At 60.1% G+C, this 18,473-nt stretch overlaps 1 protein-coding gene across 1 annotated transcript; it reads right to left on the minus strand.

Moving 5' to 3' along the window:
* Positions 1–257: 257 nt before the first annotated feature.
* On the minus strand, positions 258–17,347 carry USF1 (upstream transcription factor 1). The gene is made up of 11 exons (XM_083879069.1): positions 17,292–17,347; positions 14,011–14,079; positions 12,874–12,923; positions 9,887–10,005; positions 8,880–8,981; positions 6,624–6,804; positions 6,152–6,239; positions 5,721–5,779; positions 4,803–4,897; positions 3,973–4,101; positions 258–1,945 (listed from the first exon to the last, which is right to left on the minus strand). The coding sequence occupies exons 2-11, from the start codon at positions 14,016–14,018 to the stop codon at positions 1,856–1,858; spliced, it is 921 nt and encodes a 306-aa protein (XP_083735195.1). The 5' UTR covers positions 14,019–14,079; positions 17,292–17,347; the 3' UTR covers positions 258–1,855.
* Between the last annotated feature and the right edge of the window lie 1,126 nt (positions 17,348–18,473).

Raw genomic sequence — 18,473 nt, forward strand, 5'->3', positions numbered from 1 at the left:
CCCCAGTGACCCCCTCAGTGACCCTTCAATGACCACCAGTGACCCCTCTGTGACCACCAGTGACCCCCCCAGTGACCACCAGTGACCCCTCTGTGACCACCAGTGACCACCAGTGACCACCAGTGACCCCTCTGTGACCACCAGTGACCACCAGTGACCCCCTCAGTGACCCTTCAATGACCACCAGTGACCCCCCAGTGACCACCAGTGACCCCCCCAGTGACCCCTCTGAGGTAATTTGGGAGATTTTTGGGGCCCTTTGGGAGATTCAGGGGAATTTTGGGGTCCCTTTGGGGGAATTCCCGGCAATTTTGGGGTTCCCAGGTGGGAATCAGGATTTTTTTAGTGTCCCTGAAGGAATGTGGGAAAATTTTGGGGTTCCCTGGGTGGATCCAGGGGAGCTTTAGGGTCCCTTTAGGGGATTTGGGGGAGCTTTGGGGTCCCTCTGGGGGAATTTCTGGCAATTTTGGGTTTCCTTGATGGAATCAGGATTTTTTCAGGTTTTTTTTGGTTTTTTTTTTTTTTTTTTAGAATTTTGGGGTTCACTGGGTGGATTCAGGAGAATTTTGGGGTTCCTGGAGGAATTCAGGGGAGTTTTGGGGTCTCTTTAGGGGTTTCAAGCAAATTTTGGGGTCCCTTTGGGAAATTTAGGGCAATTTTGGGGTCCCTTTAGGGAATTCAAGGGACCTTTGGGGTCCCTTTAGGGGTTTCAGGGTAGTTTTGGGTTCCCTTTGGGGGTTTTAAGGGAATTTTGGGGTCCCTTAAAGGATTCAGGAGGATTTTGGGGTCCTTTAGGGGATTCAGGAGAACTCTGGGGTCCCTTTGGGGTTTCAAGGGAATTTTGGGGTCCCTTAAAGGATTCAGGAGGATTTTGAGGACCTGTTAGGAGTTTCAAGGGAATTTTGGGATCCCTTTAGGGCTTTCAAGGGAAATTTGGGGTCTCTTTAGGGGTTTCAAGGGAATTTTTGGGTCCCTTTGAAGAATTCAGGGGAACTTTAGGGCCCCAGGGGGAATTTAGGGCAATTTTGGGGTCCCTTTAAGGTATTCAGGAGAATTTTGGGGTCCCTTTAGGGCTTTCAAGGGAATTTTGGGGTCCCTTTGGGGGATTCAGGGCCGTTTTGGGGTCGGGAAGAACCTGGAGGACCTAAAACAAACAAATCCCTATTTTTTATTTCTTTTTCCACTTTGCTTTTTTTTGTTTCTTTTTTTTTTGTTTCTTTTTTTTTTTGTTTGGTTTTTTTTGCAATTCCGAGAGTTTAAAAAAAAAAAAAAAATTTTTTTTTTTTTCCCAAAACCCCGCGAGGGGGGGGAGGGGGAAAAGGGGGGGTGGGGGAGGGGAGTGAGGGGGAGGGGGGTCCCAACACCCCAAAAATCCCCCCAAAATCCCCCCAAATCCCCTCCCCCAACACCCCAACCCCCCCAGGGCCGGGGGGGAGGGGAGGGGGGACCCCAAATCCCCTTTTTTGGGGGGAGGGGCAATTTTAGGGGGGGGAGGGGTCCCAAAATTTTTAAGGGGGGGTTCCCTGGGGGTGGGGGAGGGGCCGGCGCCCACCGGGCCGAGAGCGTGGGGGGAGGGGCGGCACTGGAAGGGGATTTTGGGGCGAATTTGAGGAATTTTGGGGAATTCTGGGGGTGGGGGAGGGGAGGGGGTCTCGGAGCCCCCCCAGAGCACGCGGGGGGGGAGGGGGGGGTGGGGGAGGGGTCACACGGTCATGATTTGGGGAGGGGGGAGGGGCAGATCCGAGCGCGGGGGGGGAGGGGCTGCCGGGGGGGATTTTTGGGGATTCGGGGGGGGGGTTTTGGGTGCGGGGGGTGAATGATGAAGGTTTGGGGGTCCCGGGGGTGCACTGGGGGGTCAGTGGGTGTCGTTCTTGATGACGATCTCCAGCCCGTGCTGGCGCAGCTGCGCCCGCAGCAGCAGGTTCTTGTTCTTCAGCTCCTCCACCTGCGTTTGGACAGGTCCCAGAGGGGTCGGGGGGGGTCAGGCACCCCAAAATATCCCCCTGCACCCCAAAATACCCCCCAGTGTGCTCCCAGTACAGCCCAGTACAGCCCAGTAACCCAAACCCACAGCAGGTTCTTGTTCTTCAGCTTCTCCACCTGCGTGTGGGGGGGTCAGGGGGGTCAGAGACCCCAAAATATCTCCCTGCACCCCAAAATATCCCCCACTGCACTCCCAGTACAGCCCAGTAACCCAAACCCACAGCAGCCAGTTCTTGTTCTTCAGCTCCTCCACGGGGATTTTGGGGGGGTCAGACACCCCCAGGACCCCAAAATACCTCCCAGTGACTTCAAATTTCCCCCCCAGTGCTCCCAGTACAGCCCAGTAACCCCCAGTAACCCCAAGGGTTCTTTGGCTCCTCCACACGGATTTGGATGGGGGGGTTTGGGGGGTCAGACCCTCCCCACACCCCAAAATATCCCCCTGGACCCCAAAATATCCCCCTGGACCCCAAAATATCCCCCAGTGCTCCCAGTGCTCCCAGTTGGTCCCACCCGCTGGGCAGGACCTCGTCTGTCTGCAGCTGCTCCAGCCCTGATCCCACTGATCCCAGTGACCCCAATCCTGTTCCCAGTCCATCCCAATGACCGCTACCCCATTCCCAGTCCGTCCCAGTCCATCCCAGTGCTCCCAGTTGGTCCCACCTGCTGCTGCAGGACCTCGTTGTCCATATGCAGCTGGTCCAGGCCTGATCCCATTGATCCCAACGATCCCAATCCCATTCCCAATCCCATCCCAGTGACCCCAGTCTCATCCCAAGGACCCCAATCCCACCCCAATGATCCCAATGACCCCAGTCCCCATCCCAGTGCTCCCAGTTGGTCCCACCTGTTGGCGCTGGATCTCGTCGTCCATCTGCAGCTGGTCCAGCCCCAACCCCATTGACCTCAATCCCATCCCAATGACCCCAGTCCCATCCCAATGACCCCAGTCCCATTCCTGGTCCATCCCAGTCCAGCCCAGTGTCCCACCTGCTGGCACAGGACCTTGTTGTCCACCTGCAGCTGGTCCAGCCCTGATCCCATTGACCCCAGTGACCACAATCCCATCCAAATGACCCGAATCCCATTCCCACTCCATCCCAATCCCGTTCCCAGTCCGTCTCACCTGCTGGTGCAGGACCTTGTTGTCCATCTGCTGGTCCAGCCCTGATCCCAATGATCCAAATGACCCCAATCCCATCCCAATGATCCCAACTCTGTTCCCAGTCCATCCCGGTTGTCCCAGTGTCCCACCTGCTGGTGCAGGACCCCACTGTCCATCTGCAGCTGGTCCAGCCCTGATCCCAATGACCCCAGTCCCATTCCCATGATCCCAGTCCCATTCTTGGTCCATCCCAATGACCCCAATTGCGTTCCTAGTCCTGCCCAGTCCATCCCAGTTGGTCCCAGTCTCACTTGCTGCCGCTGGACCTCACTGTCCATCTGCAGCTGGTCCAGGTCCGATCCCATTGATCCCAATCCCATCCCAATGACCCCAATCCCATTCCCAGTGCTCCCAGTCCCATCCCAGTGTTCCCAGTGTGTCCCACCTGCTGTTGCAGGACCTCGTTGTCCATCTGGTCCAGCCCTGATCCCAATGACCCCAATCTCACCCCAATGACCCCAATCCCATTTGCAGTCCCATCCCAGTCCATCCCAGTGTCCCACCTGCTGCCGCAGGACCTTGTTGTCCATCTGCAGCTGGTCCAGCCCTGATCCCACTGATCCCAATGACTCTAGTCCCATCCCAACCCAATCCCAATGACCCACATCCCACCCCAATGATCCCAGTAACCCAAATCCCATTCCCAGTGTTCTCAGTCCATCCCAGTGTCCCACCTGTTCCTGCAGGACCTTGTCCATCTGCAGCTGCTCCAGGCCTGATCCCAATGATCTCAATGACCCCAACTCCATCCCAATGATCCCAATCCTGTTCCCAGTCCCTCACAGTGTGTCCCAGTCCCATCCCAGTCGGTCCCAGTGTCGCACCTGCTGCCGCAGGACCTCGTTGTCCATCTGCAGCTGGTCCAGGCCCTGCAGCTCCTCGCTCAGTCTCAGGTTGCTCTGCCGCAGCTCCTGGATGTAGTCGCAGGCCTTGGACAGGATCCCGCCCTTGCTCTGCAACCCGGGTTTGGGGTCAGTCACGGGGTTTGGGGTCAGTGCCCGGGTTTGGGGTCAGGAAAAGGGGTTTGGGGTCAGTGCCCAGGTTTGGGGTCAGGAAAAAGGGTTTGGGGTCAGTCAGTCCCCGGGTTTGGGGTCAGGAAAAGGGGTTTGGGGTCAGTGCCCAGGTCTGGGGTCAGAACCGGGTTTGGGGTCAGTCCCCAGGGTGTGGGGTCAGGAAAAGGGGTTTGGGGTCAGTGCCCAGGTTTGGGGTCAGAACCGGGTTTGGGGTCAGTCCCCAGGGTGTGGGGTCAGGAAAAGGGGTTTGGGGTCAGTGCCAGGGTTTGGGGTCAGTGCCCGGGTTTGGGGTCAGTCCCTGGGGTTTGGGGTCAGTGCCCGGGTTTGGGGTCAGTCCCTGGGGTTTGGGGTCAGTCAGTCCCGGGGTTTGGGGTCAGTCAGTGCCAGGGGTTGGGGTCAGTCTCAGGGTTTGGGGTCACTCCCAGTGTTTGGGGTCAGTCCCGGGGTTTGGGGTCAGTGCCGGGGTTTGGGGTCAGTCCCGGGGTTTGGGGTCAGTCCCAGGCTTTGGGGTCAGTTCCCGGGGGTTTAGGGTCACTCCCCGGGGTTTGGGGTCAGTCAGTGCCAGGGTTTGGGGTCAGTCCCGGGGTTTGGGGTCAGTCCCCTGTTTTTGGGGTCAGTCCCGGGTTTGGGGAGGAAGGGACCTGTCCAGATTTGGTGTTCTCCATGGAGCAGTCCGGGATGATCTTGGAGAGCTGCACGATCCAGTTGTTGATCTTGTCCCGGCGCCGGCGCTCCACTAGGAACAGGGAATTCCCAATGGGAACAGGGAATTCCCAATGGGAACAGGGAATTCCCAATGGGAATGGGGGAGTGGGAATGGGGAATTCCCAATGGGAATGGGGAGTGAGAATGAGGGACTGGGAATGGGGATTCCCAATGGGAACGGGGGAATTCCCAACGGGAATGGGGGAGTAGGAATGGGGGATTGGGAATGGCGGAATTCCCAGTGGGAATGGGGGAATTGAGAATGGGGATTCCTAATGGGAATGGGAAATTGGGAATTCCTGATGGGAATGGGGGATTGAGGGACTGGGAATGGAAGATTGGGAATGGGAGATTTGGAGACTGGGAATGGGGAACTGGGAATTCCCAATGGGAATGGGGGATTGGGGGACTGGGAATGGGAGATTGGGAACAGGAATTCCCAGGGGGAATGGGGGATTGGAGATGGCGGAATTGGGAATGGGGGATTCCCAGTTGGGGTTGAGGGACTGGGAATGGAGGACTGGAGGAATTGGGAATTGGGGTGGCCCCCGGGATGGGAATGATCCTTTGGGGTCAGGGTGACACTCTGGAGTCAGGGTGACCCTCGGGATCAGGGTGACCCTTTGGGGCCGGGGTGACCCTGTGAGGTCAGGATGACCCTTTGGGGTCAGGTTGACCCTGAGATGACCCTTTGGGGTTGGGGTGACCCCAGGATGACCCCTCGGGGTTGGGGTGATCCTTTGGGGCCAGGGTGACCCCTGGGATGACCCCTCGGGGCCAGGGTGATGCTTTGGGGTCAGGATGACCCCGAGGTGACCCTTTGGGGTTGGGGTGCCCCTTTGGGGTCCCGGTACCTTCGTTGTGCTGTGCCCGGCGCTTCTCGTCCCGTGTGGCTCGGGGAGCCTCCGACTTCCTGTGGAGAGGGGCACAGGTGGGCACAGGTGTGGCCTGGGTGCACCCAGGTATGCCTGGGTGTATCCCAGGTGTGCCCAGGTGTGTCCCAGGTGTGCCCAGGTGTGTCCCAGGTTTGCCCCAGGTGTTTTTGGGTGTGTCCAGGTGTCCCCAGGTGTGCCTCAGCATGTCCAGGTGTCCTTGGGTACATCCCAGGTGTGTCCCAGGTGTACCCCAGCTGTCCCCAGGTGTGTCCCCAGCTGTCCCCAGGTGTGTCCTCAGCTGTCCCCAGGTGTGTCCTCAGCTATCCCCAGGTGTGTCCAGGTGTATCCCAGCTGCCCCCAGGTGTATCCCAGGTGTATCCCAGCTGTCCCAGGTGTGCCCAGGTACTCACGGGGAGTAGGGGTGTGCGCGGGGGGCGATGGAGCGCTGGGCCCCCCCCGGGAGCACCTCCTGTGGTGACATCATCACGAAAAACTGCCCTGCAGCCCCAAACAGCACAGGTGAGACCCCAAATATCACAGGCGAGACCAAAATCCCACAGGTGAGACCCCAATTACATAGGTGAGACCCCAATCCCAATTCAGGTGTCCTCAATTCCAATCCAGGTGTCCCTAAAGCCCATTCAGATGCCCCGAAACTGGGACAGGTGAGTCCCAAACCTCACCCAAGTGTCCCCAAACCTCATTTAGATGTCCCCAAACCCCACCCAGGTGTCTCCACAACCCGCCCAGGTGTCCCATGCCCACCTGTGGGCATGGGCTGTCCCAGCAGCCCCTCAGAGCTCTGGGTGGTGACCACTCAATTCAGGTGTCCCCAAACCCCGCCCAGGTGTCCCCACACCCATCCAGGTGTCCCGTGCCCACCTGTGGGCGTGGGCTGTCCCAGCAGCCCCTCGGAGCTCTGGGTGGTGACCACGGCGGTGGCGGCGGTGGCGGTGCCGTCCCCCACACCTGTGGCAGGGAAGTAGGTGGTGTAGTGGGTCTCGCTGGGCGCCGCCTCCGTCTCCACGGCGTCCTCGCTGGTGAACGCGCCCTGGATCACCGCCTGGACAGGTGGGAGAGACAGGTGAGACAGGTGAGACAGGTGGGACAGGTGAGGGATAGGTGGGGGACAGGTGGGATACAAACCTATCCAGGTGTCCCCCAAACCCACCCAGGTGGGACACAGGTGAGGGATAGGTGAGACAGTTGGGACAGGTGAGGGATAGGTGAAACAGGTGGGGGACAGGTGACACAGGTGGGACACGAGGCATAAATAGGTCAAGTGAGACAGGACCCAGGTGGGACACGTGAGGGACGAGTGAGGGATAGAGCAAGGATAAGTGAGACAGGTGAGAGACAGGTGGGACACAGGTGAGACAGGTGAGGCAGGTGAAGGACAGGTGAGACGGGGGGGACATGGGGACAGGCGAGGGAGAGGTGGGACAGGTGAGGGAGAGGTGGGACACAGGTGGGACACAGGTGGGACACAGGTGGGACACAGGTGGGACAAGTGAGGCACAGCTGAGGGACAGGTGGGACAAGTGAGGGATAGGTGATGGATAAATGAAACATAGATGAAGGATAGGTGAGGGACAGGTGAGACATAGATGGGTCAAGTGAGACAAGTGGGACACATGAGGGACAGGTGATACACAGGTGAGACAGGTGAGGGACAGGTGTGGCACAGGTGGGACACAGGTCAGACACACACGGGACAAGTGAGACACAGGTGAGGCCAAGGAAAGGGACAGGTGGGACAAGTGAGGGACAGATGAGGGCCAGGGCAGGGGCAGGTGAGGCAGGTGAGACAAGTGAGAGATGGAACACAGGCTGGACATGTGGGACAAATGACACAGGTGAAGCACAGGTGAGGGACAGGCAGGACACAGGTGGGACAGGTGGGACACAGGTGGGACAAGTGAGACACAAGTGAAGCACAGGTGGGACAGATGAGAACGGTGAGACACAAATGGGACAGGTGAGACAGGTGGGAAAGGTGGAACATAGGTCAGACATGTAGGACAAGTGAGACACAAGTGAGGGACAGGTGAGAGGCAGGTGGGACAAGTGAGAGACAGGTGGGACAGGTGAGGCACAGGTGGGACACGGCACAGGTGAGACACAGGTGGGACAGAGGGGCACAGGTGAGGCACGTGAGCAGGAGTGGGACAGTTGAGACACAGGTGACACAAGGACACAAGTGAACCCCAGCAGCCCAGGTGGGATGGGGACAGCCAGACCCCACAATGCACCTGGATCATCACCTGGCACAGGTGGGAAAAGTGAGACAGGTGAGGCACAGGTGAGGCAGGTGAGGGTGACACATGGGATGGGGACACAGTACACCTGGGTCAGGGACTGGGTGGGGCACAGGTGACACAGGTGAGCCCCAGGGCACAGGTGAGCCCCAGGGCACAGGTGAGACACAGAGCACAGGTGAGACACAGAGCCCCAGGGGCACAGGTGTCACAAGGACAGCCACTCCCCTCAGTGCACCTGGATCACCACCTGCTGCACAGGTGGGATGAGGGGTGTGGCCCCGTGACACACCCGAGTCACCCCTGGGTGGGGCACAGGTGACACGGGTGGGATAGAACAGGGGGGTGTGGCCCTGTGACACACCTGGGCCATGGACTGGGTGGGGCACAGGTGAGGCCCAGGGTGGTGGCAGGGCATGGAGGGGGGTGTGGTGGGGGGGTGTGGCCAGGTGACACACCTGGGCCATAGACTGAGTGGTGAGACAAGGATGGGGACAATGGGGACAGCAGGTGTGGCAGTGGGCGTGGCCAGGTGACACACCTGTGTCATGGACTGGGTGGGGAACAGGTGACACAAGGGAGTGTGGCAGTGGGTGTGGCAGTGGGCGTGGCCAGGTGACACACCTGAGTCATGGACTGAGTGGTCAGACAGGGAAGATGGCAACAGCGGGTGTGGCAGTGGGTGTGGCAGGGGCGTGGCCAGGTAACACACACCTGTGTCATGTGTGGGGCACAGGGATGATGGGGACAGTGGGTGTGGCAGTGGGTGTGGCAGGGGCGTGGCCAGGTAACACACACCTCTGTCATGTGTGGGGCACAGGGATGATGGGGACAGTGGGTGTGGCAGTGGGTGTGGCAGGGGCGTGGCCAGGTGACACACCTGAGTCATGGACTGTGTGGCCGGGTAGCCGCTGATGGCACTGGTGCCCTCGGTCTGCGCATCCAGCTGCCCATCAGCCACCTGGATCACCCGGTACATCACCTGGGACAGGTGAGACACAGGTGAGACAGAGACCCCAAACCCCTCAGAGTCACCACCTGGGTGATCCAGGTAAATCACCTGGGACAGGTGAGATACAGGTGAGACAGAGACCCCACACCCCCCAGTGTCACCACCTGGATCACCCAGTACATCACCTGCACAGGTGAGACAGAGACCCCCTCGGTGTCACCACCTGGGTGATCCAGGTACATCACCTGGAACAGGTGAGACAGAGACCCCAAACTCCCCCAGTGCCCCCCCCAAAGTCCTCCAGGTGAGCTCCAAGTTGGGGCAGGTGTCTGTCACCATCTGGATCACCTGGGGCATCACCTGGGACAGGTGGGACACTCAGGTGTGACGCAGAGACCCCAAACCCGCTCCCAGTGTCCCCTGGGTGTCCCCTGAGTGTCCTCTCAGGGCCCAGGTGTCACCACCTGGATCAGAAGAGCTCACACAGGTGTGACACAGAGACTTCCCCAGAGCCACCCCAGTGTCACTCCAGGTGTCTCCAGGTGTATCCCAGGTGCCCCCAGAATCCCCCCAGGTGTGCCCAGGTGTACCCAGGATCCCCCCAGGTGCTCCAGGTGTGCCCAGTATATCCCAGGTGTGGTACCTGCGTGCCCCCAGGTGTACCCAGGATCCCCCCAGGTGTATCCCAGGTGTGCCCAGGTGTATCTAGCTGTATTCAGCTGCCCCCCAGGTGTACCCCAGGTGCCCCACGTGTATCCCAGGTGTACCCCAAGTTCCCCCCAAGCCCCACCAGGTTCCCCCAAGCACGCCCAGGTATATCCTGGCTGTGCCCAGGTGTACCCAGGATCCCCCCAGGTGTATCTAAGGTGTACCCAGGATCCCCCCAGGTGCCCCAGGTGTATCCCAGGTGTCCCCAGGTGCCCCAGGTGCGGTACCTGTGTGCCGCCGCCCTCGGTCCTGAAGACATACTTGACGCCGGGGTCGGGGAAGGTGGCGGCCGACTGGATGCTGGCGATGGCCACGCTGGTGGGGTCCTCCCCGGTGGCCACCGAGCCTGGGGGACAACATGGGCAGGGGGAACCCCAAAATTGGGTGGAGGGGCGTGGGACTGGGGGCAACCCAAAATTGGGGAGGGGGATGGGATTGTGGGGGAGCCCACGGCATTGGGGGGCACCTGAAATTGGGCAGGAGGCATCGAACATTTGGAGCGGGGGACCCAAATTGGGGAGGGGCACCCAAAACTGGGGAGGGGGGACCCAAAATTGGGAGGGGGGACCCAAAATGGGCAGGGGGAACCCAAAAATTGGGGAGGAGGAACCCAAAAATTGGGAGGAACAGAAAATTGGGAGGGGCACCCAAAATTGGGGAGGGGGGACACAAATTGGGGGAGGGAGCACCTAAACTGGGAAAGGGACACCCAAATTGGGGGGACACACCCCAAAATGGGCGGGGGCACCCAAATTTTGGAGGGGCGCCCCAAAAATTGGGAGGGGCACCCAAAAATTGGAGAGGGGCACCCAAAATGGGGAGGGGGATGGGATGGGGGGGAGCCCACGGGATTGGGGGGGCACCTGAAATTCAGCAGGGAGCACCCAAAATGGGGAGGGACACCCAAAATTGGAGAGGAGGCACACCCCAAACTGGGAGGAGGGACATGGGATAGAGGGGACACACCCCAAAATATGGAAGGGGCACCCAAAATTGGGGGGACATGCCCCAAAATAGGGAGAGGGCACCCCAAAACTGGGGAGGGGCACCCCAAATGGGGAGGGGACATGGGAATGGGGAGGATGAGGAAGATCACCCCCCCAACCCCTTCACAGCCCCCTCACAAACCCCAAAGGTCCCCCATAATCCCCCACAGACCCCATAACCCCCCATGAGCCTCCCCCAAAGCCAAAGACCCCCAGAACCCCCTGAACTTCCCCATAGCCCCTCCAGCACCCCATAACCCCCCACAGCACCCCATAACCCCCCACAAACCCCATAACCCCCCCACAGACCCCATAACCCCCCACAGACCCCATAACCCCCCCACAGACCCCATAACCCCCCACAGACCCCCTAACCCCCCCACAGACCCCATAACCCCCCACAGACCCCCTAACCCCCCCACAGACCCCATAACCCCCCACAGACCCCATAACCCCCCACAGACCCCCTAACCCCCCCACAGACCCCATAACCCCCCACAGACCCCGTAACCTCCCACAGACCCCATAACCTCCCACAGACCCCATAACCCCCCCACAGACCCCGTAACCTCCCACAGACCCCATAACCCCCCACAGACCCCATAACCCCCCCACAGACCCCATAACCCCCCACAGACCCCCTAACCCCTCACAGACCCCATAACCCCCCACAGACCCCCTAACCCCTCACAGACCCCGTAACCTCCCACAGACCCCATAACCCCACCACAGATCCCATGACCCCCACAGACCCTGTAACCTCCCATAACTCACTCAACAACCCCAAAACCCCTTTGAACCCCCCCATAAACTCCAAGAAAACCCTGTAACTCCCCCACAACCCCCCCCAAAAAAAAATCCCCCACAGCCCTCCAAAACCCCCAAACACCCCAAAACCTCCCAAAATCCCCCATAGCTCCCCAAAATCTCCCATTACCCTCCCATAATCCCTCTGAGCCCCCCATAAACCACAAAAAACCACAAAATATCCCCCCAAAACCCCAATGTCCCCTCAAAGACCCCAAAATCTCCACTAATCCCCCAATAAATCCCCCATAAACCCCCTAATCCCCTCCATAGTTCCCCCAAAGACCCCAAAACCTCCCCTAATCTTCACACAAACCCCCCAACCCCCATAACCCCTCCGAGCCCACCCAACAAACCCCCAAAAAACCCCACAGTCCCCCCAAACCCCCCGATATCCCCCATAATTCACCTAAAACCCCCCAAGAAACCCCAATATCCCCCTATAGCTCACCCAAAACGCCCAAAACCTCCCCAAATCCCCCATAACCCCCCCAAAAACCCAATATCCCCCCATAACTTCCCCCAAGACCCCAAAACCTCCCCTAATCCCCAATAAACCTCCCCCCAAACCCCTAACCTCCCCAAAATCCCCCATAACCCCTCTGAGCCCCCCCATAAACCACAAAAACTCCTCATAATTGCCCCACAACCCCCCCAAAACCCCATAAAATCTCATGACAGCCCCCTGAAACCCCCCCAAAGACCCCCAAAGCTCCTCAAATCCCCCATAACCCCTCCCACCAAAAAAACCACAAAATCCTCCCACAGCCCCCCCAAATCCCCCCAAAGACCCCAAAACCTCCCCTAATCCCCCATAACACCCCCAACCCCCCCATAGCTCCTCAAAATCCCCCATAACCCCCCATAACCCCTCTGAGCTCCTCCATAAAACTGCCCAATAAAACCCATAATCCCCCCATAACTCACCCAAAGACCCCAAAACCTCCCCAAATCCCCCGTAACACCCCCCAAAAACCAATAAAATCTTCCCACAGCCCCCCAAATCCCCCCCAAAGACCCCAAAACCTCCCCAAATCCCCCATAACCCCCCCAAAAAAACATAAAATCCTCCCACAGCCCCCCAAATCCCCCCACAGACCCCAAAACTGCCCCAAATCCCCCCCAAAGACCCCCAAACCACCCCAAATCCCCCATAACCCCTAATGCCCCCACAGCTCCCCAAAATCCCCCATAAGCCCTCTGAGCCCCCTCATAAACCCCCAGCAAAAAAAAAAAAAAATCCCCCATAATCCCCCAAAACCTCCCCAAATCCCCCATAACCCCCCAAAAAAACCCATAAAATCCTCCCACAGGCCCACGAATCCCCCCCAAAGACCCCAAAACTGCCTCAAATCCCCCCCCAAAGACCCCCAAACCCCCCCAAATCCCCCCCAGACCCCAGTCCCGGGGTCCCCCCTCACCTTCCTGGATCTGCACCGTCCCCTCCTCCGTCTCGGCTGCTTTTTGCTGCCTGGGGTGGGGTGGGGTGGGGGGGACACCACAGTCAGGGGGGTCCCTGAGCCCCCAAAACCCCCAAACCCCAAATCTGGGACACCCCCAATCACCCACCCCTCGTGTGTGCCCCCCATGGGGCAGTTTGGGGGGTCCCAGAGCAGGGGAGGGATCCCTTTGATGATTTGAGGGAGGGGTCTTGGGGCTGTTTGAGGGGTCTCGGGGACATTTTGGGGTTCCAGATCAGAGTTGGGGGGTCCTGGGGTAGTTTTGGGAGGTCCTGGGGCTGTTCAAGGGTTCCTGGGGCAGTTTTGGGGGATCCTGGGGCTGTTCAAGGGTTCCTGGGGCAGTTTTTGGGGGTCCTGGGCTGTTCAAGGGTTCCTGGGGCAGTTTTGGGGGATCCTGGGGCAGTTTTGGGGGCTCCTGGGGTAAATTTGGGTGGATCCAAGGGCCATTAAAGGGCTCCTGGGCAGTTTTGGGGGATGCTGGGGCTGTTCAAGGGGTCCTGGGGCAGTTTTTGGGGGTCCTGGGCTGTTTAAGGGCTCCTGGGGCAGTTTTTGGGGGTCTCAGATCAGATCTGGAGGTTCTGGAGCAGTTTTGGGGTATCCTGGGGCTGTTTAAGGGGTTCTGGGGCAGTTCTGGGGGGTCCAAGGGCAGATTTGGGGGAGTTTTAAGGCAGTTTTAGGGGGTCTTGGAGCCATTTTGGGGGTCCCAGATTGGATTTGGGTTGTCCTAAAGTGGCTTTGGGGGTCTGGGGCCATTTCATGGGTGTCTCTGGCCAGTTCTGGAAGATCCTGGGTAATTTTGAGGGGTCCCCAGTCAGATTTGGGGGTCTCAGGGCAGTTTTGGGGGGTTCCAGGTGAGACTTGGAGATCCTGGGGCAGTTTAGGGGAGTCCCAGGTCAGATTTTTGGGGTCCTGGGTCAGATTTGGGGGTGTCCTGTTGCCATTTTGGGAGGTCCCAGGTGAGTTTTGGGGTCCCTGAGCAGATTTTGGGGTCCCACGTGAGTTTTGGGGTCCTAGAGCAGATCTGGGGGTCCCAGATCATATTTTGGGATTCCAGGTCAGATTTTGGGGGTCCCAGGGGAGTTTTGGGGTCCCACTCACCCCTTCATGGCTCGGCTCCCTCGGGCATCAGTGGGGCGGGAGCGGAGCAGCCTCACGGCCTTCAGAGCCCTGCGGGGACACAGCGTCAGGGACAGGGACACGGGGACAGGGACATGGGGACAGCGAGGACACTGGGTCAGGGACAGCAGGACATGGGGACATGGGGACAGTGGGGTCAGGGGCAGCGGGGACATGGGGACAGGGACATGGGGACAGCGAGGACACTGGGTCAGGGACAGCAGGACATGGGGACAGTGGGGTCAGGGACAGGGACACGGGGACATGGGGACACGGGGACGGGGATATGGGGACAGCGAGGACACTGGGTCAGGGACAGCAGGACATGGGGACAGTGGGGTTAGGGACAGGGACATGGGGACACAGGGACATGGGGACAGGGACATGGGGACAGCGGAGTCAGGGACAGCAGGACATGGAGACAGCAGGGACAGTGGGGTCAGAGACAGTGGAGACACAGGGACATGGGGACACGGGGACAGCAGGACACAGGGATAGTGGGGTCAGGGACAGCAGGGACACAGACACGGGGACATGGGGACATGGAGACAGCAGGGACAGCAGGGTCAGGGACAGTGAGACAAAGGGACAGAGAGACATAGGGACAGTGGGACACAGGGACAGTGGGGTCAGGGACAGAAGGGACACAGACACGGGGACATGGGGACACAGGGACAGTGGCACATGGAGACACAGGGACATGGAGACAGAGGGAGAGCAGGGCCAGGGACACAGGGACACAAGGGACATCAGGGTGAGGGACAGCAGGGTTAGGGACAATGGGAGACAGGGACACCAGCACACAGGGACAGCAGGACATGGGGACAGTCGGACACTGGGACATCGGGACACAGGGACACCAGGACATAGGGACACTGTGGTCAGGGACATCAGGACATGGGGACACAGGGACATGAGGACACAGGGATGTCGGGCTGGGGACACTGGGATATAGGGACACCGGAGTCAGAGACATTAGGACATTGGGATATACAGACATTGGGATACAGGGACACCGGGGTCAGGGACACCAGGGTTAGGGACACAGGGATAACAGGATACAGGGACACTGGGATAACAGGACACCAGATATAGGGACACGGGGGTCAGGGACATCAGGACACTGGGATATAGGGACATCAGGATATTGGGGCACTGAGGCCAGGGACATAGGGACACTGGGATACAAGGACACTGGGGTCAGGGACATTGGGACACCAGGATATTGGGACACTGGTGTCAGGGACATGGGGACATTGGGACATGGGATATGGGGGTACAGGGATACAGGGACACCCAGGGATACTGGGATACAGACACAGGGGGACAGGGACATATCCATGGGGACAGGGACACGGGAACAGGCATATAGGGACAAGGGGGGGTCAGGGGTGGGGATACAGGTCAGGGACAGGGACATGGGGACAGGGACACAGGGAGGCCAGAGACAGGGGCGTCAGGGACACTGGGATGGGGACAGGGAGATTGGGATGGGGACAGGGACACTGGGATGGGGACACGACAGGGACATGGGCTCACAGGGGGTCAGGAACGGGAACAGGAACTGGGACATGGAGACAGAACCAGGATGGGACACTGGGATGGGACACTGGGGTGGGACACCGGGATGGGACACCAGCCACCTTGACCAGACACCGGCCACCACCATGGGACATTGGTCACCACAGCAGGACAGTGGCCACTGTGACCAGCCACCACAACTGACCACTGGCCACCACAACTGACCACTGGCCACCAGCAAGGGACACTTGTGACCAGCCACAGCCACATTTCCAGGTGTCCCCTCACTCTCCCCTTCCAGCCCAGGTGACAACATGTCCCCAAACCCACATGATTTGTCCCTAAACCCACCTGACCTGTCCCCAAACCCACATGATTTGTCCCCAAACCCACATGATTTGTCCCAAATCCACCTGACCTATCCCCAAACCCACATGATTTGTCCTAAACCCACATGATTTGTCTTAAACCCACATGACTTGTCCCCAAACCCACATTTGTCCCTAAACCCACATGACTTGACCCTAAACCCACATGATTTCTCCCAAATCCACCTGACCTGTCCCTAAACCCACATGATTTGTCCCTAAACCCACATGATTTGTCCCAAACCCACATGACCTGTCCCCAAACCCACATGATCTGTCCCCAAACCCACATGATCTGTCCCTAAACCCACATGACTTGACCCTAAACTGACATGATTTGTCCCCAAATCCACACGGTTTGTCCCCAAACCCACCAGCTCCCCCAGGGTGACACTCTGGTGGCCGTAACCTCCCCCCAGCAGGGACACCCTCAGTGTCCCCGCTGTCACCTGGGCTGGGGACACCCCGAGCGGTGGCAGTGACACCACGGCCCCCCCTCCTGTCACCCTGGGGGGAGGGACAATTGTCCCTTGTCACCTCCCCCGGGACGGGGGAAACGGGGGGGGGACACCAGGGGAGGTGACAAGTTTGGGGTCACTGGGGGAGGGTGACAGATGGGGGTGACAGGGGGACAGGAATGAGGGTTATGGGGGGACAGAGTGAGGGGACATTTAGAGGAGGGGGGGACACAAAGAGGGGTGACAGTGACAAACCCCGGGGAGGGACACAACGTTGGCGGGGGGGAGGGGGGGGGAGATGAAGGGGAGTGACAAAACTGCCGAGGGGTGACAGTGACAGAGCTGGGGGGACGGGGGGGGCAGGAAGGGGGTGACAGAGCGGGGACACACAAAGGGGGGTGACACAAGGAGGGTGACAGTGACAGGGCGGGGGTGACACAAGGGGGGTGACAGACCCGGGGGGGAAGGGGCGGACACCGGGTGGGGGGGTGACAGCAAAGGGGTGACAGCGACAGAACGGGGACACACAAAGCGGGGGGGAGGGGGGGGGGGACAGGGGAGGGGACACCAAAGGGGTGACAAAGCGGGGGGAGGGGACGCAGCGGGGGCGACACGGGCACGGCGGGGCGGGGGGGACAGCCCGGGGTGACAAAGCGGAGGAGGGGGGCAGGACACGCAGGGCGGTGACACCGGCACACGGCGGGGCTCGGAACCGACCGGGGGGAGGGGACACGGCCGGGGGTGACGGTGACAACCCGCTGCGCGAGCCCGAGGGGGGGGTCACCCCCCCCGCCCCTCCCCGCGGGCCCGCCGGGCGCGGCCGCTCCCTCCCCCGCGGCCGGGGCCGTCCCGGGGTCGCCGTGTCCCCGTTCCCGGCGCGGTTCGCCCCCCGGGACCCCCCGGGCCCCCCCGGTACCTCTCGGCCTCGGGCCCTGCGCGCCTTCGGCCCCTTGTCTCGCCATGGGCCCCGCACATGCGCACGGCGCCGCCGCGCCGCCATCTTGGGCGCGGGCGGAAGTTCCCCCCTCACGCGGCCCCGGCCCGGCTTCGCGCCGCCATCTTGGGCCGGGGCGCCGCTCCGGGCAGCGCGGGGCCGCCATCTTGGGTGAGGGCAGGGCCGCCCTCGCCGCCGGCCGCCATCTTAGCGCGCGGGGCCGCGCGCGGCGCCATCTTACACGGCGAGGCTTCCGCTGCCCCCGCCGCCATCTTGGGTGAGGGCGGCGCCATGTTGGGAGAGGGCGGCGGTCGGTGAGGGCAGTGAAAGGGGCGCGGGGACGGGGCTGGACCCTCTCGAGGCTGCGGAACCCCCGCCCGGCGCGTCGGTCCCGGAGGGGTTTGGGAGCTGCGCCCGGAGAGCCCGGGCCGCCCCCGCCGTGAGGCCGCTGTGGGCGCCGCCATGTTGCGGGCAAAGATGGCGGCGGTGTAAACAAAGGCCCGGGTTTGGTGCTGGGCTTGTGTCCCCTCAGTGTCCCCTCCAGTGTCCCCTCAGTGTCCCCTGTCCCCGTGTGCCGTGTCCTCGTGTTCCTGTGTTGGGACCCATGTCCTCAAGTCCCTGTGTTTCCATGTCCCTGTATGTCTGCGTACCCACGTCCCCATTTCTCCCTGTCCCAATGTCCCCGTTTCCTCCATCTCCACATCCCAGTACCCCGATATCTCCCTGTCCCAATGTTCAGATGTCCCTATGTCTCCATTTCCCTGTGTCCTTTGTCCCTATGTCTCCAATGTTTCTATGTCCCCAATGTCCCCCTGTCCCCATGTCCCTGTGTCTCCATGTCCCTGTATCTCTGTGTACCCAGGTCCCCATGTCCCCATTTCTCTGTGTCCTGTGTCCCCAATGTCTCTGTGTCCCCAGTGTCCCCCTGTCCCTGTACCTCAGTGTTCCCATGTCCCCCTCTCCCAATCTCCCTGTATTCCCAATGTCCCCAATGTCCCCAATGTCCCAGTAACACCAATGTCCCCATTTTCCTTGTCCCAATGTCCCCATGTCCTCCTGTCCCCACATCCCAATTTCCCATGTCTCCTTTCCCCTTTTCCCAATGTCCCCAATGTCTCCAGTGTCCCCATGTCCCAATATCCCAATATCCCTAATGTCCTCATG

This window comes from Zosterops lateralis (assembly GCF_965231275.1).
Source record: "Zosterops lateralis genome assembly, chromosome: 27".
NCBI classification, from domain to species: Eukaryota; Metazoa; Chordata; class Aves; order Passeriformes; family Zosteropidae; genus Zosterops; species Zosterops lateralis.

Excerpts from the sequence above, each read along its gene's own strand:
- USF1 (XM_083879069.1), bottom strand. Across the intron at positions 8,982-9,886 it reads CCGAGGGCGGCGGCACACAG|GTGATGTACCGGGTGATCCA; the intron begins GTACCGCACCTG and ends CACCTGTCCCAG. Across the intron at positions 4,898-5,720 it reads CCGGGCACAGCACAACGAAG|TGGAGCGCCGGCGCCGGGAC; the intron begins GTACCGGGACCC and ends CCCTGTTCCTAG.